Source organism: Mercenaria mercenaria, chromosome 3 (genome assembly GCF_021730395.1).
Source record: "Mercenaria mercenaria strain notata chromosome 3, MADL_Memer_1, whole genome shotgun sequence".
NCBI lineage: Eukaryota > Metazoa > Mollusca > Bivalvia > Venerida > Veneridae > Mercenaria > Mercenaria mercenaria.
In genome coordinates, this window is record NC_069363.1 from 7,161,213 (window position 1) to 7,186,297 (window position 25,085).

At 33.8% G+C, this 25,085-nt stretch overlaps 1 protein-coding gene across 2 annotated transcripts in view; it reads left to right on the forward strand.

Moving 5' to 3' along the window:
• LOC123525470 (glutamate receptor ionotropic, NMDA 3A-like) overlaps positions 1-25,085 on the forward strand; it is a 293,441-nt gene that overhangs the window by 207,072 nt on the left and 61,284 nt on the right. For both annotated transcript variants that reach the window (XM_045304534.2, XM_045304533.2), the window contains one exon: positions 13,311-13,444. In XM_045304534.2, coding sequence (XP_045160469.1) covers positions 13,311-13,444 — 134 coding nt within the window. The remainder of the gene's footprint in view (positions 1-13,310; positions 13,445-25,085) is intronic.

Consider the following 25,085-nt stretch of genomic DNA (forward strand, 5'->3'; position numbering starts at 1 on the left):
GTCAATAACTCTGCCATTCATCAAGGGATTTTGAAATTACTAGGCACAAATGTTCCCTATAAAAAGACAACGTGTCATGTGCAAGACCCAGACATTAGGTCCAAGGTCATGGTCACACTTAGAGGTCAAAGGTTAACAGGGTGTGTTTCTTGTCTGGTCAGTAACCTTGTCATTCATCAAGAGATTTTGGAATTACTTGGCACAAATGTTCTGACATATGTCATGCACAAGACCCAGAGCCATAGCTTCAAGGTCAAGGTCACTTTTGGTGATTTTTTTGTTTGGTCTATCTTTTTTATGCATTTGTGTATATTCAAATAACTTGTCATAAATATTCACCATTACAAGACACTGTGCCATGTGCAAAGAACAAGGTCACAGGCACCCAAGTTAAATTTGCTTTTTGTACATGAGATTACCTCCCTTTTATATGAAAACGTACAATACACGTGCTTTAATATCCGTTTTTCCACTATTTTAATAATGAAATAATGTTTTAAGTAAGATGGGTGGTATTGAAAGATATAAAAAGCTGTTAACAATTGTAGACCTGTAGAATGCAAACCAAGGCACACGTTATAAGTAAGTGGTCTATATAGGTAAATGCAGCATTACTATGGTTACAACACATTAGGTTGATATGTAGTGCAGCTCTGCATCAACAATAGATTAATTTTTTCCGGTGTGTAATTGAAAACAAGTTGTTTTAGTACCATACAAGTGTCGTACATTTCATTTGTTTATTAATTACCTCCTTTTAATATCATAAAATATTTCATGATATTTTTATTTATATTCCCTTACCAATTTAAAAACAAAATCACGTTAAATCTTTAGAATACAGATAATAGCATTTGGAAGGATTTTCAAACTTCATAATGTCTTCATGAATTATGAGATATATACAGTTATGATTTATATTCATTGTATGTTGCCCTATTACTTAGCATATGTTGTATTGGCATGCAATATGTTTTGTGAAAAATGTCCCTAGGCGTGGGACGTTGGTAACTCTGTTACAAATTTTTATAACATTCTAAATAGGATTTCTTCATTGCGGTCGAATCTTTATGAACTTGGGCATTCACCGTTTTAAGTGACAGTGTTAGATCTATAATTATGAAAGTTTTAAAATGCTCTTTGAAGTCAAACTTTTTTCCCATAATATGAATGACATCAACGTAATTTTGCAGGAACAATAAATAATCTGAAGATATTCTTATCGTATTCCTGATGGTTTAAAGTAGGGGACCTGTAATAACAATAGGTAGATGACTAACTCTACTTTAAGTTCGAAAAACGCCGGAGTGCTTAATGGGAATATGTAATCAGAAAGGAATTAGCTTTTGTTATTACGGATCAATAGACAAAAGTAGTAATAATTATATTGTACTAACTACGGATGTTATTCTCATCCGCCACAGGCTCTGGTTAGCGAGAATTGACGGATGCATGCAAGACCTTTGCAGTTTTGAAACAAATCCTTCGAACAGTAAATGAGGTGTTAAACTCAAAGTTTGTACCATGCGAAACCTACCAAAGGCTCATATAATGTTTTTGGACAATGTTTTCTCTTACAATAACATGTCTGAGAGAGGTTTTTATCATCAAGAAGAGACTTGCAAATATTAACACTTCTCTAGATATAAGCTGTATGTGATAACTTCAACAATGCGTCAAATATTTATGATATTCTGATAATATTTGTTAACCGATCTCGTTTAGAAACCAGAGTAAAAGGTTATAAAACAGACTAGTTTGGAAACCAGAGCATTCGTCAATTTTCAATTTGTCCTCGGATGCTAGAGTTGTCTGAACAAGTTTGGAATATAGTTTTGGTCCGTATCCATCAACTTTCAAAAAGTCTGAAACTTAAATTTAAAATTGTTAAATTTCTATTTTTTTCTGGCGTTGTCAAATATGCATAGATTAAATGAAAAACATTGGAGGTATATTCATTCTGCAATGACGTCTCAGCAATTGTTCAGTAGTGTATGTAAGCTGTTAACAACGTAATTGCAACTTAATATATGCCGTTCTTAAACGCTGATAAATACGAGAGTCTTAATCGAGTTCTGACTGCATCACAACACTGTCTACGCAACACTAAAACGTGTTTTGTTGGAATCGGTACATCATATAACGTTTTAAGTCATAAGGCTGTTGGTTTAAATATACGATTTTATGATTGATGCTGTCACATTTTAACTAAAATCTTCTATAGTCAAAGATAAAAACATCACACGATGGGTAGTCAAATACTTGAAATAAATAAAGAAGCCGAAATCATATAAAAATGGAATGCAATTTGCAGACATGTATTCAGACATGTTCCCTTTATAGAAGTGGTTTATAAAGATATATGTGTGGGTTTTACTGTGATATTATTAATGTATGTCTAGATAATTGTGAGGAGCGTCCCCAGCTTACCGTTCAGAATTTTCTAAATACTCTTCATACCGTTAATTTCTCATTTAAAGAAATCAGATATTTTAATAGTCTCAGTAAATGACCTGACATTTTGAAACAACGCAAAAATACGTGGCTGGTTCATTATAAAAAAGTTCAAGTTACTTTAGTCGTTTTTCCTATTGTTTTTTATTTGTAGACATTAAGAAAATATATCTGTCGTTTTATTCCATTCTATACATATTGACGATAACTAGCTGTTATGAATGCTGTGTATTATATATCTCCTTTCTTGCTTAGAAAGTACATGAAGGGATTACTGTTCAAATGTAGTATGTTTTCTTTCCGGCCGCAGGTCGGTATTGATTTCACCTTTACTTCCTGTAATTATCTGGGGTGAAGGTCATTTAACAGCGGATTAAAACTGTACATTTTGATTGGTGGATGAAAAATTCCACAGGTTTTCGAATGTAATAGATAATATTTTCTTAAGGGGTGAGCAGATGCTCTGAGCTGTATTTACTTATGGGGTGAGCAAGTGCTCTGAGCTGTATCGTTAGGCAGTATAATCCGTTGCAAAACTCCTGTGGAAATAGCTTACGTCATAAATCTGAATCCCCTCGGTAGTGAAACTTCAGCAGAAGTCGACTCTGATACAGAGTGATATCCCGTAAACGATCTACAATCAACTCGTCCTCCAGTCAACCTCCCCCCTCCCACCCCCAACACACACACATTTCGGCCCCTCCCTTTAGTCTTTTTTTTTGTCAAAGTTTCCTAGATTATGATTAATATAATTATAATGTAAAATATGTGTTCTGTAAAATACGTTCTACATAAAAACATGAGCATTTTGTTTTGCTTTATAAATACCCGATCGTATGTAAAAGTGCAGAGTGCATGCACGTTTCATAGCTTAAAGTGTACATTGACTAATGCGGCCGTGTATCTTTTTTAAACATACTTCTTGTTTATTTAGTGTTTACATTTAATTTGCATATGTGTCTGCTTGATTTATTTATAGATTATATCATGGTCACATGTCCTTTGTGGGCTCTGATTGAATCTTGAAATCTTGATATAATCAGTGTCACTAACGCTCGTTTAAATCAGTGTTATAAAACCAAAAAAAAAATCGCAATTTATATATTTAGAATAATTTTCATGTTTCCTTATTTGTTGTTTGCTTTTTGGTAGCATTTATTCGGTCTGTGAATAAAATCCATGCTATGTATTTTTAATAACGAAGAACGGAGCAATTCATTCAAAGATTAACAATGACTTAACTTATTTACATGTAACGTCTGTTTTTAGCAAGAATACAAATAATATAAATTTCAATGTTTATACTGTAGTTACAAACTTAATTCATTTGTTGCGAATTACTTTTTGTTTATTACAATTCGCAACTGTTACATATTAAATTCATCTTTCGTGGATTACTTCTTCTTTATCACAGTGGAAAATTTTACACATTAAATTCATCTTGTGCGGATAATTTCTTAATCATAACAGTTCGCATCTGTTAAACATTTAATTCATCTTGTGCGGTCTACTTCTTAATTATAACAGTCCACATCTGTTGCACATTTGATTCATCTTGTGCGGATTAATTCTTAATTATAACAGTCCGTATTTGTTACACATTTAATTCATCTTGTGCGGTTTACTTCTTAATTATAACAGTCCGCATCTGTTGCACATTTAATTCACCTTGTGCGGATTACTTATTTTTTACACATTTCATTGATCTTGTGCGGTTTACTTCTTAATTATAACAGTCCGCATCTGTTACACATTTAATTCATCTTGTGCGGATTACTACTTAACTATAACAGTCCGCATCTGTTGCACATTTGATTCATCTTGTGTGGATTACTTCTTAATTATAACAGTCCGCATCTGTCAAACATTTAATTCATCTTGTGCGGATATCTTCTCGTTTTTTTCAATCCGCAACTGCCATCTTACTTATTGTTATATTGATTATTCGGTCATAGACAGTTCTTAGATAAAAGATTTCGTGGCGCGTCCCTCAGGCCATGTTATACGTAAGTGATGAGCTGTGGAGATTTTTTTACATAAAAGCAAATCAATAAGTTGTCTCGTCCATCTTTTGTTATATCAAGAAGAAATAATGAATCTTAAACAACCAGATACGTTTTGCTCATTCTTTTGTTATATAGATAATAAACCTTTTCTTGTCCTTTCCTTTTGGGTGCTACTTGTTTCCGTTTTAAGTGTTCCCCTCAAGCCTAAACAGGTAGGGGTATGAGGGTATGGCACATTTCATTATCTCTCATGAACCGAATCTGATATCAATCTGATTGCTTCCAAAGGATCGTCTTATAAATTTCATTAACAAATCTTCAAAAGTAACATTTGATGTTATGCCAATAAATTTTCATAAGGTTGGTTTTGTATCTAATGTTTTGCAAAACTTTGTCAAAGCTTCAGTCAATAAACCACTATATAAAATAAAGTGCATTGTCAAAAATGCAACAATCATGGCAAACGAAAAGAGGCCTAGTACAGAATACTAAAACTGACAAACATTTTATCACATCGGGTTAAGATATGCTGGTGGTAACTAACCTATTCTGCGTAGGTGGGTACATCAGACCTAATGAAATATAACATTTGTATGTACATAAAAAAGTAGCGACAACAAATTGAATTAATGTTACAATAACTATTGACAAGGAAGTTTGTCTGCATAGACTGGGTAGCATCGATTAAACTGTCTCTGTGATATTTTAGATTTAATTTGCAATTCTCGTAACTGTCATTTCTGAAAGAAGCCAGTTACTTTCTAGGTACCGTCAACGTATAAGTCTCCACTTTAATTAAATTTCTGTATCAACAGCTGTCCCCTTTGGTCAGTAACAAAACATTTATTATGACAGAATAAAAAAGTGAATGAAGTATTGGCACGCAATACAAATTCTCTACTGGGAAGGTGACTAATTTTCTCTATTGCAGTATAATAATGATCTAATATTTTTCAATGATTGTACTACATATACAATATTTGCATATATAAAAATCTACAGTTGTTAATTGTTTAAAATGTATATAACTATAAATAGTACTTAATTTTAATTTTGATTTTCGTTTGAAATAGGTTCAAAAAAAATGTTAGAAATCGTCATATTGAAGTGAAATAATTCTGAACAAATGTTATAAATTGGTCCATATAATGCATGAGCTTATACTTAGATATTTTACAGACTGGATAAGGAAAAGATCAACGTTGATTTTTGATCTTCAGTTGTGAACATTACCTCAGCTAGGGATCTGGGTATTGCGAATGCCACATTGTCTCATTATTGGGAACATTTGTGTCAAGTAACATTAAATTTCCTTGATGGATGACTGAGTTATGGACCAGACAGGGAAAAAAAACGATTGACCTTCGACCTCCGACAGTGACCTTGACCTTTGAGTTAGGGATATGGGTGTTGCACACGACACGTTTTCTCATTATAGGAAATATTTGTGCTAAGTAATATTGAAATACCCTCATAGAAGACAAAGTTATGGACCGGACACGAAACAGACACTGTTCATAATAACTTATCCATAATAACCTTTGACCGCCAAGCGTAACCTTAACCTTTAGGCTATGGGTCTGATAGGTATGCATGCGATATATTCTTATTATGGGTTATACACTTAGGACAGGACACGAAACTTTGGAGGGACGGACTGAAGGACGGAATGACAAAGCGCAATCCTTTTTCAACCAGTAGGGGACTAATAACGTTAGTCGAAAATGCAGTAGTCCTCGTAGGTGCATCATTCCTGTATCATTCGACCGTTTATCTTTTTGAGACGTCCATTACGAAAATATTGAACTTCTTATTCATTAGCAAAATATTTGCAACATTTAAAAAGCATATAAGATATTACACAATTCCGTGATAGATTTAAAGCAGCAGGTACAGTTTTATTATGAACGTTGAAACTAAATGAATATGTAAAGAAATTGTAAGAAGAATACAGTTTGAATATTGCTAGGGAATTTTCATTATTTCTTGCGAAGGAACTACAACTATGTAATGTCTTTAGACACTTGCACTTAAATTAACAGCTTTGATCTGTAAAATTACATTGGAACGTGTATATATTAAGTACCAATGTTTTCCAGTTGTAATCGATAAAAGCATCACACTTTGATTGATCAAACTCTTAAAGTAACAAAGTTAAGATCGTTATTTGAAGATTATTTTGGCCCAGGACGATGTAAATATCTGATTTTCAAATAATTTTCTAGTTGATTTACCGTACACAAACAGTTCGTCCCTAAAACATATATCAAAGTACAGAAGCTGAAAACGAAATCCAGAAGGAAGATGTGTTAAATGCATGTAAAATACATTAAAATAATATATATAATAGTAATAATTATATTATTACCATTCAAAAAAGTATGTGAAACAGAAACACCGATACCATATATGACTGAAATTATACAAAAAGTAATTGTTTCGAGAATATTTTAGGCGTTTCCTATGGCTTTCGTCAGTTATATTCTACTAGCAAAGTATAGAACTATTTACGTCAATATTTTTCAATCAGTTTCCATTTCGCAGTCCATACTTTATTATTACGAACCTTCAGAAAATTCTACAATTTTCGGTGTTAGCTGAATAACATGGATTTTGACCTAGATTCTGTAGTAATCGGGACACGGAACAGGTGCGCGCTGAGAAGATAAACCATTTATTAAGTCTTAAATGACATTGATTATCAGAAGGCACATATTAAATGGAACATATTTAGTAGTTTTGTTACCCTAAACTAAAATGATATATTCTAATTTAAAGTTTTTAGTAATTTATCACCGCTAGAGAAATCGAAAGTAAATTTCTTCCCCCGTTGAGTACCTCGCTTATGGATGAATGTGTGGTGGCTGGTTGTAACTGTAGAGTCAGTGTAATAATTATGTCTCCCCCAGGAGACATATTGTTTTTGCCCTGTCCGTCCGTCCGTCCGTCCGTCCGTCTGTCCGTCCGTCCGTCCTTCCGTCCGTCCGTCCGTACGTCACACTTCATTTCCGAGCAATAACTGGAGAACCATTTGACCTAGTAAACCTTAACCTTTTTTCAACATCAACTAATTATTTTAAAACACGGGTTGTAGGATGATGCATGGAGTAGATGACCCCTATTGTTTTGGGGTTCCTCTGTCAAAGGTCAAGGTCACAGGGGCCTGAATATTGAAAACCATTTCCGATCAATAACTAGAGAACCACTTGACCCAGAATGTTGAAACTTCATAGGATGATTGGTCATGAAGAGTAGATGACCCCTATTGCTTTTGGGGTCACTCCGTCAAAGGTCAAGGTCACAGGGGCCTGAACATTGAAAACCATTTCCGATCAATAACTAGAGAACCACTTGACCCAGAATGTTGAAACTTCATAGGATGATTGGTCATGAAGAGTAGATGACCCCTATTGATTTTGGGGTCACTCCGTCAAAGGACAAGGTCACAGGGGCTTGAACATTGAAAACAATTTCCGATCAATAACTAGAGAACCACTAGACCCAGAATGTTGAAACTTCATAGGATGATTGGTCATGAAGAGTAGATGACCCCTATTGATTTTGGGGTCACTCCGTCAAAGGTCAAGGTCACAGGGGCCTGAACATTGAAAACATTTCCGATCAATAACTAGAGAACCACTTGACCCAGAATGTTGAAACTTCATAGGATGATTGGTCATGAAGAGTAGATGACCCCTATTGCTTTTGGGGTCACTCCGTCAAAGGTCAAGGTCACAGGGGCCTGAACATTGAAAACCATTTCTGATCAATAACTAGAGAACCACTTGACCCAGAATGTTGAAACTTTATAGGATGATTGGTCATGAAGAGTAGATGACCCCTATTGATTTTGGGGTCACTCCATCAAAGGTCAAGGTCACAGGGGCCTGAACATTGAAAACCATTTCCGATCAATAACTAGAGAACCACTTGACCCAGAATGTTGAAACTTCATAGGATGATTGGTCATGAAGAGTAGATGACCCCTTACGATTTTGGGGTCACTCTGTTAAAGGTCAAGGCCACAGGGGCATGAACATGGAAAACCATTTTCAGTCAATAACTTGACAACCTCTCGACCCAGAATGTTGAAACTTCATAGGATGATTGGTCATACAGAGTAAATGACCCCTATTGTTTTTGGGGTCACTCCATTAAAGGTCAAGGTCACAGGGGCCTGAACATTGATAACCAGTTCCGATCAATAACTTGAGAACCACTTGACCCAGAATGTTGAAACTTCATAGAATGATTGAACATGCAGAGTAGATGACCCCTATTGATTTTGGATTCAGTCAATTAAAGGTCAAGGTCACAGTGGCCTGTTCATGTAAAATCATTTTTTGGAAATAACTTGAGAACCACTTGACCTACAATGTTGAAACTTAATAGGATGATTGGACATGCAGAGTAGATGATCCCTATTTATTTTGAGGTCACTTGATCAAAGGTCAAGGTCACAGGAGGCTGAACAGTGACTTGAGAACCACTAGGTCAAGAGTGATGAAATTTAGCGGGATGACTGGACATGCCAAGTAGATGATCCCTATTGCAGCCAACCATCAGTGTCTCTTTCACTTTCGCTCCTGACCCCTATTGACTTCTTGCCTATAGGACTTTGCATTTGGGGAGACATGCGCTTTTTTACAAAGGCATTTTCTAGTTCTTTGTTATTATTCCACGAAACTGAGTTATTCCCTACATAATTCGACACCAGGGGTCTTTCCCCACTGGAGCTTCGCTCTGGCAAGTGCAGACAAAAACAATAACGAACACCAATGGAGGCCAGTAGGGCAGCTGAAAATGTTTAAATTTCATGAAAATAATGACTATGCAAACAACAACAATGTGCAAATTAAATTTAAAAATCACTATTCCATCATATATTATGTAAGTATTTACTTATTACTTTACCCAAATAAAAACGATTTCAACATTTATTGAAGGTATCCCAATCTGCAAATGTTTGATAGTTTGCTTTAAGTTTTTTTTTAAACTGAGAACTTAATCAAGCATTAGAGTTATGGAGGTCACTAGTGATTTAAAAGCTAGGGTTTTATTCTCATGTCAACTGCTTTAGCCTTTTCCAGTCCAACTAATTGTACGCTGGTCGACATATTGTGCTAGTGGGTTACTTATGGGGGATTCTGACCCAACACGAAATTATTTCAGAATCAGCCCAGGACGTCAAATCATTTTGACCTTCTGTCACTGAAAGGATACCTCTTGATCATTTAAATTTGTTGCATATTTGGAATATTTGCAAATGAATAATGTGTTCGTATACGTGCATATCCAAATATTTTCTGTCTGTACATTCTGTTTAATTCTGAATTTTTCATGCGCCAAACATTATTACCTCTACGCCGTTTGTCTTTTTAAAGACATTTCTTGTTATTTATTAATGTTCGCCTTTCCTTATGGATGTTAAATGTTCATCATGTCATTGTTTGGGTACTACGAGAAGGGGTAACAGCATCTTCCAGCTGTATTGTAAGCTAAATGGTGGTCAGGTTGCCTGACTTTGCTTCTCATCTCCTTAAGGTTATCAACCTTGTTCTTCGCAAGAACAACATCTCAATGTGAATCATGGTAGGGGACTAAAAACCTTTGACGTTATATCTTCACTCAGTCATCGCATAATACATATGCCTTTGCTTGCAACTCGAACATTTTGCCACTTGATAAGGGATACTTTACACCTCGCTTATGGATGAATGAGTGGTGGCTGGTTGTAACTGTAGAGTCAGTGTAATAATTCTTTGTTATTATTCCACGAAACTGAGTTATTCCCTACATAATTCGACACCAGGGGTCTTTCCCCACTGGAGCTTCGCTCTGGCAAGTGCAGACAAAAACAATAACGAACACCAATGGAGGCCAGTAGGGCAGCTGAAAATGTTTAAATTTCATGAAAATAATGACTATGCAAACAACAACAATGTGCAAATTAAATTTAAAAATCACTATTCCATCATATATTATGTACGTATTTACCTATTACTTTACCCAAATAAAAACGATTTCAACATTTATTGAAGGTATCCCAATTTGCAAATATTTGATAGTTTGCTTTAAGTTTTTTTTTAACTGAGAACTTAATCAAGTCATTAGAGTTATGGAGGTCACTAGTGATTTAAAAGCTAGGGTTTTATTCTCATGTCAACTGCTTTAGCCTTTTCCAGTCCAACCAATTGTACGCTGGTCGACATATTGTACTAGTGGGTTACTTATGGGGGATTCTGACCCAACACGAAATTATTTCAGAATCAGCCCAGGACGTCAAATCATTTTGACCTTCTATCACTGAAAGGATACCTCTTGATCATTTAAATTTGCTGCTTATTTGGAATATTTGCAAATGAATAATGTGTTCGTATACGTGCATATCCAAATATTTTCTGTCTGTACATTCTGTTTAATTCTGAATTTTTCATGCGCCAAACATTATTACCTCTACGCCGTTTGTCTTTTTAAAGACATTTCTTGTTATTTATTAATGTTCGCCTTTCCTTATGGATGTTAAATGTTCATCATGTCATTGTTTGGGTCCTACGAGAAGGGGTAACAACATCTTCCAGCTGTATTGTAAGCTAAATGGTGGTCAGGTTGCCTTACTTTGCTTCTCATCTCCTTAAGGTTATCAACCTTGTTCTTCGCAAGAACAACATCTCAATGTGAATCATGGTAGTGGACTAAAAACCTTTGACGTTATATCTTCACTCAGTCATCGCATAATACATATGCCTTTGCTTGCAACTCGAACATTTTGCCACTTGATAAGGGATACTTTACACCGGCTATTCATCTATGCTGGATAGACATTCGAACTGTTTTTATCAAAATTTTCATCGACATCAGTACGTATGTGTAATGCAAAATTCAGAGTGGTCATAACCTCATAAGTCCCATGATTTTGTATTGAAAACACATACCTGCTATAAGAAAATGTAGCCGAATGAATAGTTACAGGTATGGCAAATAAAGCACATTACAGTAGATAACAATTAAGTACAAAAGGCGAAAATATTTTAAGAGAGTAAATTTCTTTTTATTACGAATACTGGAGTGCCCATTTTTCAGAGACTTCAGAATCAATTTAGTCTATAAACGTTATGACATAAATGTCACACGATATGTTAATGAGTATTTGAGCGTAATATATATGAATGCCAAACACACTTGTCGGCACTAAGATTGTAGATAATCAAGGGTTTACACAGAGATGATTCATCTTAAAACAAAACAAAACTAACATATAAGCCTTATTTGCTACATTCACGTTGTGCTGTAAAATGGAAGACATATATTTTCCATCTCTAACTTTACAGTCATAAACAGAAGATTTCGAAGCGCGACCTTCAGGCCTTGATATACGGAAGTGATGGGTTGAGAAGAGATTTGTTTACAAAAAAGGCAAATCAATAAGTTTCTTTTCCATCTGCTTTTATATTATGGAGAAATAATGAAACTAAAACAAGGAGACATCTGAGCTCATTCATATGTAATATTGATAAGAGCTCTCTGTTTTTTATTTTTGCCTACTCGGAGAATTCATTTTATACAAAGTGTGTATAGATCATTTGTTAGATATACTGGTAATCTGAAGAAGGTTAAGTGATGTAAATACGCTATGACAAATTAAATACCGACACGGTGTTACTTTTACAAGTGACATAAAAACAGTTTGTTACTTAGTAATTATAACTGACACTTGAGCATGTATACATTCAAATGCCATCTATTTTAAAAGTAAAGAGACGGTTTCTATAAGGGCATTATTAACTTAAGCTTTAAATGGAACCAAATGGAGAAGTTGTTCTGATGCATATCATTGATGAAATCAGAAACAGAACAGAACAGAAGTTTATTTCTGCTCTCAGGCCACATATTTACTAAACAGCAAAATATAAAGCATATGCACATTCATATAAAAAGTAAAAGAAACTGACATATATCATATATAAATAATGTATTAAAGTTTTAGCAACTAAACATTCGACTTTGGTTTATCAAAAGCATAATATAAGAAAGTAGCAATCGATCTTATCAAAGTTTCATTTTTTGTTGACATCAGGATATTAATACTTTTTAGGTAAATACATCATTCTTAATTCCAAGTAAAATTCACAACAAAGTAAAAAGTAAAAAAAAAAAACATCTTCTATAATATTCTTATTTCAATTTCTACAAAATCTATTTTCTCTTCCTATTTTCCTATGCCGGCGAGTTTCAATCTCAAGATAGTGAGAAACTATTTTGAAAATTGTGTACACAAACCTACATTTTAGAACGTCTAAAAAAATCTAAATACTTTTCATATGAGTATATAAAACGACAATTTTGTGTATGAACTAAATGATACACACCATTCTTGTTGGTAAATATCTTTTAATCTATTAATCTATTTAATCTTTTTAAAATGCTAATAAAAATATTTCTTTGAATCAACTGATTGGTTTTCCCAAACATATCCAAAACCATGTCTTTGAAGATTATCTCTTACAGAAGATACCCCATTATTGTGGCCTCTTATATCATCATTATACATAATCTGATAACACAACTAATTTACTGGTAGGCGTTTTTAAAAAAAAATTACCTAAATTTTATACATCGTTTACATGATTCGATATACAAAGGATATTTGCATCAGTCACCAAGTACAGTAGTCAAATCAAATGGCTTAATTTTCGAATAATAGTGTTTGGTTCTTTAATTGTAAGAGATTACACATATCACTTAAATGTGATATTTCCGTCAATGCATTGTGTTTCATTATGAAAGTTGAACCAGCTGTCATATTTGTCTTGATACGCCAAGCACACTAGACTGTTTCTTTCGTTTCAGCTGTTGGATATAGATGTCGGTGTGTTACCTGGGAGTGCTGTAGAGGGCACAGTTAAACAGCTCAACCCGAGATTATATACCAAATGCCAAGGTCATCTTGTCGATACAACAGACAATGCTATCGACAAAGTCATGTAAGTATGTTGCAACAGGCATGCTATCGGAAATCTCATGTAAGTATCGTACAACAGTAATAGTCTGTCTGTAATGTGACTTCCGATGGCATTTTTTGTTAATGCTCGGATATTAGTATAAAAGTGTTCCTTAGGATCAAACATGAAATTTAAAAGGGGCTGCCGCCTTCTAGGGTTCATCATTACAGTATAATGGGGTCAAAGGTCAAATGAGTGCATTTACAAATAAACTGTGCCACTGTGCACTCGTTTTATTCTCATATAACCATCTAAATTGGTTTAAATATTGTGTCACAACACCCTTTAGTATTTTGTAAATAAAACTGATGATAATATAAAAAATATATATAATACATATTATATTATATAGAATAATATATATCTGGGAAAAGTGGCATACGATGGCAAAGTGTGTTATACTTGACATGTTTGCTAATCTTTATATGTGGATCAACTGCAGAAATGTTTTTGGTACTGTCGTATTCACGGGTTATTTTAATGTAATTTCAAGGTCACAGACATGTCAAGGTCAAAACTGAACTTTTAAAAATGACGTCTAAGGTATTAAAGATAGCAAAATGGTGCGTATATAAATAATATACTCAACAACTTTTCTAACTCTTCCTTTTATCGCCAAATTTTTACAGATTTGAATGAATGTTTTACACAATATTTAATGATTATTTTATTATAATAAAACATAAAAACGACCATAGCTTGATTTAAATTCATTTAACCGTAAGGGTAACAATAAGGTAACCATTATATTTAAAGTCACATAATTAGTAAATTCCAAATCACACGTATACACTTTGATCCTATGAATTTAATGAACTTCAAATTATTATATTCTGAATGTTCAACTATATTTAGTTGAAATGGAACATTCGTCAATATTTTCAATACGAACATGTTAATTCTATATCAGGTATGTGACGTCATTAATTACACCACATTGTTAAAGTTGTGACAAAATTGTTTAACCCCACAGATGACAGTACCTTCCGCATAGAGACCAGCAGCAAGTTGCATTCATTCTGTGACTTTTTATTTTTGAGTTACCTTGTTTGAACTGTAATGGCTCAACGATTGTACGCACAGTTGATATCGCTGTTATGTTTAATTAATTGAATTGAACTGGTCATTAAACAATGTGTCCAGTTTTCATTCAAAATTTGGCAGGGATTAAAACAAAAGTCAGGTGTGGAGTTAGACAAATTGTTGAGTAAATGATTATAAAATGACACTGCAAATGCATTTCTTGCACTTCAGGCAGCAATAAAATTTGAATTTAAGCTTTGAACTGACTATAAAAAAATATTTACATATTGTACACCTTTTGAGAAATGTGTGTGAAAGAGAAAATATGGTAGGTTTTGAGGAAGAAGACTACAACGGAAAATGAATTACATATAAATATATAAAAATTCTCACATAAACAGTTAAAATCACTTTACTGTCATGTATACAACCAAGTACTTTTAGCCCAATAAGGAGAGCGCAGACCTAAGGATCGCGGGGTCGTGAGTTCGGTTCCCGGGAAAGGTGTATGTTCTCCATGACGATTAGATAATAGACATGGTCAGGAGTAATTTCGTCTTAATCATATGGAGAAGTTGGCAGTTACTTGCGGGGAAAAGGCTAGTACTTGTAGAGACTCTGGAAACACTGATTAGGTTAACTGACCGCCGTAACATGACTGAAATACTGTTGAAAGTAACATTTACAGCTCCTAAAGAAATGATTTCAATACTGGTGGTGATTCATTATATGATATATATTTATGTTAATTTGTCCACGCGGTGATGGTTAAATAGGACTACATTGTATTTTAGAGGAATAACTGAAATATTGGTCACATTATAGGTGTACATGGTACATGTACGGTAATAAACAAAACAGAACAGACCTGTAGGATTTCAACTAGTTTATCTATACACTATTTCATTGATTTGCTGTAATTTCTTTATTTATTTTTTTACTATCGGTCAGACATTTATCATCACATTTTATGTATTTGTAATTAAGTACCATATTTCAAGAACCATCACCGAAGCTCTTAATGCGATATTTGCATTATTTTATTCTGAAAATTCATCACGCTATTTCTGTTTCGATCCTTATTAATTCTGGCTTTGCTTTTACACTCTCATTTCCTGTTCAAAACAAAAGTTGAAAACGAATCAGATCGTAACAATTTACACATCTGACACTTGGTTTCAGACCGGATGTCCTTGATAACATTGTGAAAACAAAGCTAGTATCTTGACACTGAAACATTAGTCATTCAGATGTTTTACAAATAACAAAAGGGTTACGATGACCCTGAATTGCTCACCTGAGTAATATGAGCCACATGTTTAAAATGGCACACTGATGCTAAAATATTAGAAAGTAGGTCAAATTCATGGTTACTGAAAGTCAGTTTTAAGATCGATGTGCTAAACTGTACTTGTCATCCAAATTTCAAGGCTGTATCTTAAAATCGAGAAAGTAGGTCAGTAGGTCAAGGTTACAGTCAAGTGACCCCTAATTGCTTGTGGTCATCAGGTAGTTATAATTAAACAGTCTAGGAAATATAATCTGATAATTTTTAAGTATTTATTCCTATATAACAAGTGAACCCCGGGGCGGGGCCTCTTTTCACCCAAGGGGCATAATTTGAACAATCTTGTTAGAAATCCACTAGGCAATGCTACATATCAAATATCAAAGGCCTAGGCCTTGAACTTTCAGACAAGAAAAATTTTTTCTCCCTATATAAGTTTATGTTAAATTTGGGACCCCAACGGCTGGGCCTCTTTTTCCCTCAAGGGCATTACTTGAACAATTTTGGTAGAGGACCACAAGGCAATGAAACACACCAAATATCAAAAGCCTATTAAGGCAAGGAGATTTTTAAAGTTTTTTTCTTTTATAAGTCTATGTAAAACTTGAGACCCCCGGGGTGGGCCTCTTTTCACCCCAGGGTTATAATTTGAATAATTTTGGTAGATGACTACAAGGCAATGTTACATACTAAATATCAAAGGTTATGTCTTGTGGTTTTAGACAAGAATATTTTTTAAAGATTTTTCCTATATAAGTCTATGTAAAACTTGTGACCTCCGGGGAAGGGCCTCTTTTTACCCCAGGGGCGCAATTTGAATCATCTTTATAGAGGACCATAAGATGATACCACATGCCAAATATCAAGGCTCTACGCCTTGCGGTTTTGGACAAGAAGATTTTTAAAGTTTTTCCTGTCGAATGCCATGGCAACCAGAGTTCTGCATGGAATTCAATTCTTTGAAAGTTTGAAAGGGGGCTACCCAAGGATCATTCCTGTGAAGTTTGGTGTAATTCTGCCCAGTGGTTTTCAAGAAGAAGATTTTTATTAGAAATTGTTGACGGACGCACGACGCACACCGCACGACGCACGACCCACGACGGACTACGGACGACGGACATTGAGCGGTCACAAAAGCTCACCATGAGCCTTTGGCTCAGGTGAGCTACAAATGTAAAAATAAAGATATAAAAAACATCAGAAAGGTTCCTTTAGATTTTTTTATATAATAGTATTATTAAGGCACATTCAGTGAAATATTGAAGTTATACCTTCCGATATTTTCATGATTACTGACAGATGATGGTTTAGCTAATCAAAATGGTGAAATATGGTGGTTCAATAGTAACTAAGAGATATACAATGCGTAAAAATAACTTCCAGCCGGATGAGAAGAGCATGAAGAAGAGATTTGAAATTCAAAACGATGGATTTATAATAAACAAATACTGCCGATTGAATATGTCAGGCTAAGATGTCTATAGCTTGTGAAATGGAACTATTATGGGGTTTATTTTTTTTTATAAAAGGGTATATACGTGAGAAGTTATTTTATATAAGGTTAGTTCATTCTAGCATTCCGCACTGAATTTGATTGACACTATATTTATTTTTACACGTTTAAGGCTACAGTAGCGTTAGCTCATATTTGTTTCATTTAATAACATCAGTAGATTCCTTCATTGGTATGTTTGTTGTACCCGGTTCTATCACCAACCAGTTACTCGGAAATCTAAAGGTGTTGTAACAGGAAAACAAACAAGCTTTACCCCTATATTCACAGTCATAAATATCATACTAGACCTTTATCACGGACACGGACATGGACATGGAAATGTAAACTTACTCTGTACAGCGGTCAAATTTGAGGAGTTTTCTCAAACATATTATTGGAATCATGGTAACCTATTGTACTTTGTGTGTATCGAGAATATGTATAATTATAATTACAGCGCATCGTCTTTTAAATTGTGTAGAGGTAAAGTTTAATCCTGTAAAATTGCATGCTGTACATACTTACAAAAACAGTGATCTTTGACGTATTTGTAACTGTTTGGGAAAGGATGGGGTGCTCTAAAACAACTAAAAGATACACAAGGAATTAAAAAAAGAAAGGAATATGAATAGAAATTACAAAGATAACTCACGGTCGGTGTAGGAGTGTAATTAGGTGGTTTAACGATATGGGTGTTTGGGACAATACTTAAAAAAATAGAACAACATAAAACTTACTTGTTTGTTGTCTCATGTTTTGGTAGTCAGGGTGTAAGAGTCAGGGGGATGGAGGAAAATAGATATTTAGAAACAATATCAGCTATAACACGGCCTGTAAAACGGAAGTTAAGTTTTGCAATATATTCCACTCCGGTTGGTAAAACATTGGTATTTCACAGAAACAGTACCTTTTTTATTTCAGAAGCTTACTTTATTATAAAATAAATAATGTGGTTTAATGTTTGTTCTTACTTGCCTATTTGCACTTTTGAGATACGGGATGAAGCCATTGCCAGTTGTACAGGCGTAAAGAGTTGGAGCATATGAGAAATTTATCCTTTAACAAGACCAGTCCTTAAGAAATGATGCTTTTTTATTATAGTGATTGTAGTAAGAAGGCATTGAGAAGGTTAACTTAAACATTGAACCAACACTTTTACAAAATATGAGGTTTAATGATTATAGGGGCAGTTACTAGAAAAATTTAGAAGATGGCCAACTTTGACCCGAGAGCAAAGAGCAAAACCGACACAGACGTCGGTGTGAATACATATTATAGAAATCCTTATCCGCTTAAATTGTTTGAGCTTAATTACAGTAAATGACAACGAGATGTTATGGAAAAAAACTTTGTTTATACGCAGCTTTCTAATATAGAAAGGCTTGGATATATATGGGGTAGCTGCTTGTTTGTTACTGAAAATAGAAAAATGGTTTTCGGTCAAGAGTTTAGAATGACATATTATCACCAAACATGAGAAATAACATAGTTAAGAAAAACACCAGCTTGCAATTACATTAGAGCTGTTTGGATCAAAATTCTAAGTTGCTGTATCTAAATTAATAGATTAATACATTTGTCATATTGTATCCTCATTCTGTCATATGTTCATATGAAATGAGAAAATAAGTGGATATTGTATTCGTTGTATTGTGATGTACTGAAAAGGGTTTACAGGTACCGGTTTAAAGGTTTTAGGAATAAGATCAAGTGACCATGTGGGTAGTTTTAACTAACCAACATTTTTATATTGCCAAACATTATTGGTACAAACATTAGGCGTCATATGTATTCAAAAAGCCACTGTTGATGACAATGTCAGCACACAATGGGCGATCACAATTTAGGTCTCCTTCAATACTTTGTGCTCAGGTGCATGCACTTAAACAGCTAAGAGCAAATGTTTGAGGGATTGCGTCACAAGTAGCTCCCCCCCCCCCCCCCCCCAATCAAGCGTACCACACTCTTTGATTCATTGAAACGAAGAAGCCATTGGTCTGCCCATGCCCCAAGTGAATTTAAATCAGACTGTAAATCTTCACAATCATGTGTACTGGTCACTTCTCTATAAACCTTAGTTTTTACTCGAGGATTCGAAAATTTGAAAATCTAAACTGGTCTGAACACAACTTATAATGTACATTCCTTACCCCACCCACTTTCGTATACAAATGCTGATTATTTGGACAGAGAAAACAGAACAGTGGCATGCATTAATACGTATTTATCCTTACCAAAATAATGTAGATTGATGTTATCAAATAAATTCGTATGTTTTCATCCGACTTTCATTGAAATAAATCCGATTTTTTGTAGGAACACAATTTGGCAAATATTTGAAGAAAATGGCGTAACTGCATCAAGGGGAAATAACTTTAATGCAACTAAATATAACATCATGATATATTATAGATGATGTGTGCGTAGTATGTATTTATTGTGATAAAAATCCATTTTAGAACAATATGGGACTGGAATTATAAGCATTCAATGAGGCGAGCGTAAACCCAAAACAAAAAAAATAATATTTTTTTGTGCTTTTGAAAATATACGAATCACATTTTACAGAATGTAGGATTTAATGGGCATCACATTGCTGTTAAGGGCCATTAATTTTACTCTTAAATGAAATCGTACAGAACCTAAACATTTAATGGGCATTAAATCAAAATTAAGGGCCATGAATTATCCTGTTAAATTCAAAATATACAGAATTTCATTATTTTTTCAAAGCCATTAACTTTTTAAGCTACCAAACCAAATGTTTAACGGCATGATTCATGGTCAAAAATGGGTGTTTAAATGGTATTTTAACATGTAACCCATTAATATTGTGAAACCTGTTAAAATAAGTGATGCAAGGATTGATAAGGTTAATTAACGTTTTTTTCCTATTTTAATGGATATTTTACAGGGTTTTAAACCATGTTTAATGGTATGTGCATCCAGTAGTGTGTGTTTGATCTGCTAATTGGTCAAAAATGTCTGCGTGGGTATAATTTTTTTATTTTACTAAAAAACATATCAGAGAACACATTAAACATGGTGAAAAACTTTTTGCTTTTAATAATTTGTTGAAATGATGAATTTCAAATAATAGTGACAGTCCTGGGAGTTCCACAGATGACACAGAACAGACATTGATCTCATTTAACTACCAAAACGTTATAGAAAGCTATGGATTCTATATAAAAGGTTTGAATAATTTGTGTGTAACTATGTTTGTTCTGCAAAATGAAGCGCATTGCTACACTGCGTAAGTGTGAGGATGGCCACAGTGACACAAGACTTTAAACAGTAAATCTACATTAATTTTATTCTAGGTATGTAACCTAAATCATAGCACTTTATTCAATAAAACAACTTCTTGTATAAATCTTGAAAAAAACCGAGTATCTCTTTAAATAAGCTTCTTTAGGTATCCGGCGCATAATGCATAATTAGTTCTTTTTTTTTTCTTTTTATTACACAGCTTATCTCTAGTCTTTAAACGGACTGGACTCAGGATTGAAGTTTAGCCGTATTATGAACTTTAGAGTGAGTGAGTGAGTGAGTTGGGTTTTACGGCGAATCGACACAAAATGGTCATATATCGCCGAGATGAAACTTAAGAACATGAACTTTAGAACATGAGTTTTTGTTTCTTAACTATTTTAAATGCTAAAAATGTCTTGGTTGGGAATCGAACCTGCTTGTCTGGCCAATAAAAACATTCCTACCATCTTGGCATCTTGGCCAATACTGATTGGAAAAACCAATAGTAAAACAACTAATTTTGATGCATATTCTTGCATAAAAACTACTTTTTTCACTGGATCCGCCCATGTAATAACGGGAGAAAAATCGTGTGCAAACAAGGCAGTTCACATGCTGTTAATACCCGAATTTTATTTTTAAAATGCTTTCCCGGGGACATATATGTAATTCTGCGCAGATTGATATCTGGTATCTGCGTCTTGTTTCTTTCATAAAAACCTCTTCTTGAAGCATTAAAGATGCAATCTAAACCATAGAATGTTTTACTGTATCAGTAACTAACGCAAAATGCGCTGCCCTCAACATTGTTCGTCCTCGTTTCTTCCCTTGTTTACTCCCCTTTTAGAACTCGGCGTCAATTCAGATTTTGTAGACAACAGTGAATGTTAAAGAATCGCGTGTTTACCTGTGCGATTCTTTGTTTTTAGGAATCATATTTATGATTTTGGTAAGTATCAGTCGGTATGTTTTATCTAATTTCTCGAAGAATTTATATAAACAGCTTGGAAACTTGACACTACATTCGTACTTATCCGTACTCCAACTGCGTGTCCGTACTCAATATAACTCGAATGTAAAGTTATTATTCTTGAAATTGTGATCGAGTCCACCAAATTGTGAAATGATGTGAACAGTTATTGGTAATTTTATGTTTGTAATAATGAGAGATAAAAATAAATTGCTTAAAAACCTTCAGGATGTGCTTTTGATAGTGTTGTTCATTTCTGGGCCTGGATACGGATATTTAAAACATGTTTACCGTTTCCAAGAACAACAGGAATGGTAAATAAAAAATGTACCGGAATCTTCAAGTCATCACATATGAAAACAATTATAAATCGTCGTGAAATATTTTTTTATGCAAGAATAGCGACAATACACGTTTGTATTGTGTATTAACGTCTGCAGAAGCCCTTGGGATTGTTTGTGACCGAGACCTGACCTTCGGTCTCGGTCACAAACAACGTATAATTTGTTAGTAACTTTTAAAGCATTCTTAAGAAAGATAGCAATAATTTCCTTATATCTTAAAATTTTCATTTTTCTTTGTTGTCAAACGACGTAGAGGTAAGTCCCTTTAAGAGTTTTCTAGCGCTAAACATCATTTCAAAGCAACCAGGAGTATTCTTAAAAATACAAGTTTCTTTGCCTTTTTTATTATACAGCAATTTAAATAATAAAAACCCTAGAGATATTTAAGACGTCATAAATTCCAAGAAAATGAAATAAATGCAAATGTGTGTGTGAATGATCTGTTTCAGAAAGCTCGGATTATTGTTAAGATAATTAGTATTTTCCCACTTCATGAAAAAAATGAAAAGAAAGGAATGCGGTCATTTTTATTTTCATCATACAAATGAAAGGTTAGGTTATTAGGTTTTCGGTAGTTCAAACATAAACATAAAGAGCTTCAGACAGGTTTATATGAGTTTTTCTGTTTTGTTAAAGTATGTAATCTCGTTTAAACTTGGCCAGTATACTTATAATTGGAACTATTTTAAAGATTAAGGTATACATTTCCTGAAAGACTTGACAACTACTGCCCGAGTTCCCAAGATCAATAGTTAAATCGTTTCGACTGTTGTCCGGCAAGCCACTGCCTTCTACGTGATATATCACTTTTTACGTGTTGAATCTAAACAACCAAGTAGACATGTGTTGATCTATAGATCGGTCTGTAGCGGTACGTCATGTAATAATAAAAAATACATTATCAGTAATTACAGTACCAAGTATATAATACTAAAGAATGTATCTATATATCTATCTATATTTGTATCACTTGACACAACGCTGTGTTATAAAATCTGAGTTAATTAAGATTTATAAAGCATTTTTCTGTCAATTTGCCTTAGACTGTAACGAATGCAAAAACATTTTGAAAATGCTATAATCTTTTTATCGTAAAGTGATGTTAGTATATAACTAATGTAACTATCCTAAGTATGATATCAGATAAGGCTGTTTCAAATCTGGCTCTTACACTTCCAAAAATACAAAACCTTATCTACAACTGAAGGAGTTTTTATTTCATTTATGTATTTGATGTATTACCTTTAATATTACATGGCAATGATAAATTTTATTCAAAGCGATAAAAATGAATAAATTGATTTGTATTGTATTTTAACTACGAGCAGCATTATTTAGACTGAATGTATTTCAAAGTATTTTCTTGAAAGAAACCCGCATGAGCATATTTTCTGTTATTCTCAGACAAAGACACTAGACAGTTTCGTATCAGTTTCGATCAAAATACATTATATTTTAAACAATACTTGGTTTCGGTTGCATCTAAATGAAAAAATGATTTATTTGGATGGTGTAAAAAAATACTTAATTACACTTTTGTGTCCGGTCAGTATCCGGATCCGTTTTAATACACTATCACATATTTTGCATTTTCTCTTAAGCTGTCTGTTACCTAGCAACGGAAATTTTATCATTTTGAGGCCTACAATCGGTGATTATATTTCTGAAATCTGTGTAAAATCAACATTTGCATTCTTTAATCCACTAAGATTTTAATGACATCTGATATTAACATATTAAAGTGGCGCTTATTTGTAAAGTAGCAACATCTTTTATACGAATTCCCATGAAAATAGGCTTTATGTTTAGACGCAATTAGAAAATGTTACTTAAATAACTTTAGGATTAAAAACCATTCCTTATTAAAATCATAAGGTTCTGTCGGAGCAAATCTCCAATGAAAAAGAGTTAACAATTTTCATCCTTGATCAAAATACATATGTAACACGAAGAAATCTTACTGTGAGATATTACCATCTTACGAACATGTGACACGAAACGTATATAATTCACATGTGAAAGAAGTGTGATGTTGAATTCATTAAATCGTACGTTCTATTGAAACTACAAGTTAGAAACTTTAAGTTTATGTTTTAGTTAATATATTGAAGTTCTTGATAAATTAAGTTCAAACGGGATGACCTTAATTTAAATGATTACAATATGATTATGAGCTATAACTGACTGTAATGTAACCGTTAGCAACCTCAATAATAATACTGATATTGTGTGACTTGCTATAATATATACTATATAGGTAAAAGTCTAAATATGAACATCTAGATGTTGATTGAATGTATCACAGAACACGTATCATCTTTTCCATAGAATATGCGAAGAGAAAAATAGAAACGAGACAAACATAATAACCCAACTAGAAATTTAAATGACATATCATCTGTTATGGTTAAGGCTGAGCTAGACTAGCCACTAGTTTGATAATAAATATATTTCTTCATTTTTCCACTTTTTAAGCTCACCTGAGCACTGCTCAGGTGAGTTTTCTGATCACTCGGCTTCCGGCGTCTGTCGTCTGTCTGTAGTTTGTCCGTCAACATTTAGCTTGTGTATGCGATACAGGCCGTATTTTTCAACTGATCTTCATGAAATTTGGTCAGGATAATTACCTTGATGAAATCTAGGCCGAGTTCGAAAATGGGTTATCTGGGATCTAAAACTAGGTCACTAGGTCAAATCAAAGAAAAACCTTGTGTATGCGGTAGAGGCTGTATTTTTCAATTAATCTTCATGAATTTTGGTCAGAATGATTATCTTGATGAAATCTAGAGGGAGTTTGAAAATGGGTTATCTGGGGTCAAAAACTAGATCACTAGGTCAAATAAAAAAAAACTTGTGCATGCGATAGAGGCTGTACTTTTCAATTAATCTTCATGAATTTTGGTCAGAATGATTGCCTTGATAAAATCTAGGTCAAGTTTAAATATATATCATCTGGAGTCAAAAAGTAGGTCATTAGGTCAAATCAAAGACAAACTTTGTGTATGCGATAGAGGCTATATTTTGCAATTGATCTTCAGGAAGTTAAGTCAGAATGATTGTCTTGATAAAATCTAGGTCAAGTTTGAATATGGGTTATCTTGGGTCAAAAATAGATCACTAGGTCAAATCAAAGAAAAACCTCGTGTATGCGATAGAAGCTGTATTTTTCAATTGATCTTTATGAAATTTTGTCAGAATGATTGCCTTGATAAAATCTAGGTTGAATTAGATTATTGGTTATCTGGGGT